Source organism: Papaver somniferum, chromosome 2 (assembly GCF_003573695.1).
Source record: "Papaver somniferum cultivar HN1 chromosome 2, ASM357369v1, whole genome shotgun sequence".
Taxonomy (NCBI): Eukaryota; Viridiplantae; Streptophyta; class Magnoliopsida; order Ranunculales; family Papaveraceae; genus Papaver; species Papaver somniferum.
Genome location: NC_039359.1, coordinates 43,197,281 through 43,202,247, shown reverse-complemented (window position 1 = coordinate 43,202,247; position 4,967 = coordinate 43,197,281). Strand labels below are relative to the sequence as shown.

The window sequence follows — 4,967 nt, the reverse complement described above, 5'->3', positions numbered from 1 at the left end:
GATTCACTAAAATATGACAACCAAAGTTGACATACCAACGCTTGGTGGGTTCAACCGAGCAATGCTCTAACAACTGGGATCGTCCTTGACGAATGATTTATATTTGTTGTTGAGGACGATGAAATATGTGCTTGCCTTTGTGCTGGCATCTCTGGTGCTGGTGGGGTCATTTGATTTACCTTATCAGTCAAAGTTGAGATGGATTTCAGTAAATACTGAAACATTTCCTGTGGAATGTGCACCACATGAGAGGTGTTAAGATGTGGAGCCCTGGGGAGGTTTATTCTCAGTATAGGTATCACTATTTATCCTACCAAAACTGCTACTAGCTGACTGTCAGGGCCCAACATAATGGATGGTGTGACTTGTATTTCACCTCGTGATATGGATGGCTCAGTTCGAGGATCAGCTGATGTACTAGCTCGACCTGAAGGCGCTATCTATACTTGAGGTGTGATAGTTTTTTTCTGTTCCATAGGTATCGTTCTCGTTGGGTATACCACCTCAGATGTTGGTGTCCAACCTGGGGAAGTTACTCCAGGTCGTGGAGGTAATACTCTTCTCGGTATTGAGCTCATCATATGTTTGTACTACAAAGAGTGACAATCAACACGTGAGAGTTTGTATCCAGAAAAATCTTTTTTGATTTGGGGTAGTTATTATTTTATACCCAAATTTGGAAGATTATTATAGATTCCAACACTAATTACGCGTTATAGACGTAAATAAGGAATAATAAGAGAATAATTATGCATAGATCATCTTTCAAAATCATTCAAATTTCAAAAATTGCATCAAGTTATGACGATAATGCTGAGAAAATAGAACCATGCAAATATTTATACATGGATGAAATCAAAATGATGAGATAAAGCTAGATTTATATGAATTACGACATCTATGTACCGAATCATTATGAACTCAGATCTTGCATTTTTGCGCTTTCTTGATGAGAATAAAATAAGATAAAGTCAGATCTACATGATTGGTAACTAATATGCTTCAATTGTGAGACGATAAAGCTTAAATAATTTGAAATGGTATACTAGGGAGATCAAAATGCTCAAAACATTCATCGTAAATGATATTCATGCCGGATCGAAGTAGCAGTACATCATTGCGACCAGAATGTAAGATTAGATGTGATTTATGCATATCATGCTCATATCTGTATGAAGATGGCTATAATGCGGATAATTCATGTTAAGTATCATGAGAAACTTAAAATTAGCGCGTCTTATGCGTAAAGCTTATATCTATGTTTTTTCAGATCGAGAAATCATGTACAAATAGCAATTCTTTCAGAAAATCGTATTTTCTCTCAAATTTGGGTTTTCCAAACATCAAAATTACGATATATCATCTTTTTTCATAATTAAATCATAATGAAGATGTTAAAAGTTGTTTCTAGTGCCAATGGAGATGCATATTTCATGCCTTCAGAGTAGACACTTCGTATACATACCTACACAGAGTCATGATCTGATTATTTGTACAGTTGATCACCAAATATGATCAATTACGATACTTTTACAGGTGATTATCTCGATTCGCAAGGGTTAGGGGATTATGGTTATCTTCTCTACAAGTCAGATTGTCAGTCTAGAAGGTATCAAGAGAGAGAATCACTGAAAAGCATTTCTTATTGATCAGTCAAAGTTATTCATCATTATACTTGATTTACAAGCATAGCCTTTTTGGCTATTTATACTAGCGTAGCTATCACATATGAAGTATACCTAATTAGGATCCGCCTTAATCTAACTGGAGACGATGTCATTATCCAATAAAACATTACTTCCTTTTTAAATTACCTCCTCGACCTGAGTACCTCTCCTTATCGCGTGACTCTTACTCCAGGTCATGAGCTCTTAGTCCTGACTTATAGCTGCGTTTTTGGTCTCTATCTTTGATGTGGGCTTCAAAACTCAGATCGTGCATGTGGTCTAGTCTTCGTCTTCATGTCGTGATTATGAGAATATAATGTGATGTCCTTTAAGTCTTACACGTACTAAACACTCGTCTGCCCGACCTCGACCTAGGTTCTCTCTCAGCACTCTAGCTCGTTAAACCTGTACAACTGTCAGTATTGGATAAATGTTATATTTTGTCATCTACAATATGATTACTACTCAGTTTGTCAACAACAAATATATAAAGATATATAAATAAGACAACGGTTAGTTGAAAAGTACATTTGCAATTTCTAAAATCGGAATGTAGAACAATCATGAAAGTGGAAAAGACAACAAAAGAAGAAGACAAGAGTTTAATATGAAATAGGTTAGTAGAAAAAAATTGTATTTTATTTTATGAATTAGAGTCTTGATAATGTTTTTTATTGGTTTTGAATTAGGTTTAGGTTAATTTAAGTAAGGCCATGAAGGATAACTTGATCATTTACTATAATTAGGATAACCCTTAGCTCATCAAAATGGATGACCCAAGTAGATAAGGGTCCCCGCAAGGATGTCATGGTACCCAAAAAAAATCGTTCTTTTGGAATCTTAGTAACTGAAACTATCATGATGCTCTCGGTAGAGCTCCAGTGTCCAGAGTGTCCAATTCCCCTCGCTTTAACTTAACACTGCCACAAGGGGCAGAGCAGCAACTTGCATTTGATGTTTAAACTAGCTATGACCAACAGCTGCGCTGATGTTACCGTTTACCAACAAATCTATACGGCATTACCAATTCACACTATGCTAGCTAGCGCAAGGACTTGTGCATTTGTATTATCTACCCTAACTAGCTACTTCAATAATGAAATGGAATTCTTTGTATATAATCTAGCATTGAATCCACATTGTCCTCTGTACAAATTCTATCAACACCTACCAAAGAAAATGCCATAATGCATTCATGATGAAGGTGGTAGTACTTCACAAAGCAGCGTTGTTTCAAAACGAACCAAGCAAAATGTACATAACAATAAGGTTGTAAGAGTAATATCAATAGCATCAACAGTAATAAACACTAGAATAGATCAAGTAAATAAGAAAGGGAACAAAGGAAAAGTCACTTTCAAACCCCACATTTTTAATGAAAATACAAAACCCCAACATCAAATGCGAATGTTAGAAGAGAATTGCATATATGCATGATCAAATGGGGAATTCCCTTCAAATAAGCAGTACTTGAACATGAAAACATATACACATCATCACCACTCATACTGATACCGAAAATGATTTATCATTAATATTATGAGAATAGTACTTCCAATTCACATGCCAACCTAACAATGTCCCAAAAGTAGTGATATTCAAGAAGATAAATACAAATTTTTCTTGTTGCTACAGTTTAATATCATTCCATCCACCATCACACCCCATGTGACTTCTTCTCCTCCTCCTAACCATATTAAGTAACTTCTCAACAAAGCCTCTTCTTCTTCTTCTTCTTCTTCTTCTTCTTCTTTTTCCCATAACTCAAGAGTTGTTGGTGCTTGTAGTAGGAGTAGTACTCCAAAATTCAGCTTTCTTCACCTTTGATATGCTTTCTAGTACCCCAACTGGTGACACATGACCCATAACTGTTACCCTCTTTGTTTCAAGATCTATACTGAATGATGTTACTCCTGATTCATCAAGAAATTAAAAAAAGTAACCAATCAGAGTTAATCCGGGAACCATAAACAAAAAGATATGATGTAACTAGATAGTAGTAATACAATGTTACCTTCCATCTTAGATAAATGTTTCTTCACTTTTCCTGCACAACCTTGGCAGTGAATAGAAACCCTCATAACTACGACCTGACTCCAATGAAACTAGCCAAGTCAAAGATCAAAAAGTACACACATCGCCCAATAAAAAAAATTATTGCATGATGATCTCATTAGTCTAATGGACCAACATTGCCAAAACAGACTGATCATTATCGGTCTATGTTTGCTGATGATTACTAGCTTATAGCTAGTTAGCTAGCATTAGATTTGACCATTAATTCTTCATGAGTTCACAGAATGAAGTGAAAAAAGAAGGAAATACTTTAGTATGATTCTTGTTAGAATCCTGCATTACACAAATGCGGGTCCTTCATGCTTAGAGAGAGAGAGAGAGACAGAGAGAGAGAGAGAGAGAGAGAGAGAGAGAGAACCTGGAACGAGGAGGGATTAATGGGGACGACTTGTTCTGGTTTTTGTTGAACTGTTCTGGCCGTGAAGTTAGATGAAGCTGATGATGTTGATAAAACAGATCTTTTGACGTTTTGAGGGTTATCACAACCAAAAGTTGTAGTCATATTGATACCCTTACAACCTCTTGAATCAACAAGTAGAGAGTATTGTTTGTTCCTGTTGCTGCTGCTAATACCGGAACTACCACCATTGCCACTGATCAACCTTGCATTTTGATCATCAATGTCTGAAGAAGAATACCTACTGTTGTTACCTAGGCTTGTACTCCTTCTTGGAGCGACAATTGACCTTGGATCAACAGTCATGCATACGATTGCTGTTGATCCAGGTGACTGGCACATAAAACCCCTGTTACTCTTCATCGTCTTCATTTTCCTACCATTACTAGTTCTCTTTCTGTCCATTGTTCCTTCTATAATGATATTGTTATGCTCTGGAGTAGAAAGAAGAGGATCACAAGAGTAGAAAGGAATATAGCAGAATGGTGAAGTATATATATCTAATGTACATGCTTTGTTTATGACATAACAAATTTGAAAAGAAACCCTTTTGGCATGGCCTTGGTTTTCTTTCTCTTTGCTTTGGCTCCTTTTGTTGAAATGATTAAAATGCCCTTGAGAGTTGTGGTTATTTTGTTATAGGTATAGAAATGGATATAAGCTAGTTGGGTGATCCAATCAAAAGAATCAAGAATCAGTTACCCATTCCATTCTGATTGAATTATTATGGGGATAGAAAGAGACATCTCACCTTTCCAACAGTTTAACTGTGACCTTCCAAAACAACATTTATACCAATCTTTCAAACAAAATTACATACTCCTTTA

At 36.0% G+C, this 4,967-nt stretch overlaps 1 protein-coding gene across 1 annotated transcript; it reads right to left on the bottom strand.

Annotated features, from left to right (window-relative positions):
* Positions 1 to 3,101: 3,101 nt before the first annotated feature.
* LOC113353170 (protein SODIUM POTASSIUM ROOT DEFECTIVE 3-like) lies at positions 3,102 to 4,686 on the bottom strand. Its single transcript, XM_026596860.1, has 3 exons — positions 4,102 to 4,686; positions 3,682 to 3,757; positions 3,102 to 3,580 (listed from the first exon to the last, which is right to left on the bottom strand). Exons 1-3 carry the CDS (start codon positions 4,543 to 4,545, stop codon positions 3,432 to 3,434), a joined length of 669 nt encoding a protein of 222 aa, XP_026452645.1. The 5' UTR covers positions 4,546 to 4,686; the 3' UTR covers positions 3,102 to 3,431.
* Between the last annotated feature and the right edge of the window lie 281 nt (positions 4,687 to 4,967).

Excerpts from the sequence above, each read along its gene's own strand:
- LOC113353170 (XM_026596860.1), bottom strand. The coding sequence starts at position 4,545 with ATGGACAGAAAGAGAACTAGTAATGGTAGGAAAATGAAGACGATGAAG. Across the intron at positions 3,758-4,101 it reads TTAATCCCTCCTCGTTCCAG|GTCGTAGTTATGAGGGTTTC; the intron begins GTTCTCTCTCTC and ends CATTGGAGTCAG. Across the intron at positions 3,581-3,681 it reads ACATTTATCTAAGATGGAAG|GAGTAACATCATTCAGTATA; the intron begins GTAACATTGTAT and ends TTGATGAATCAG.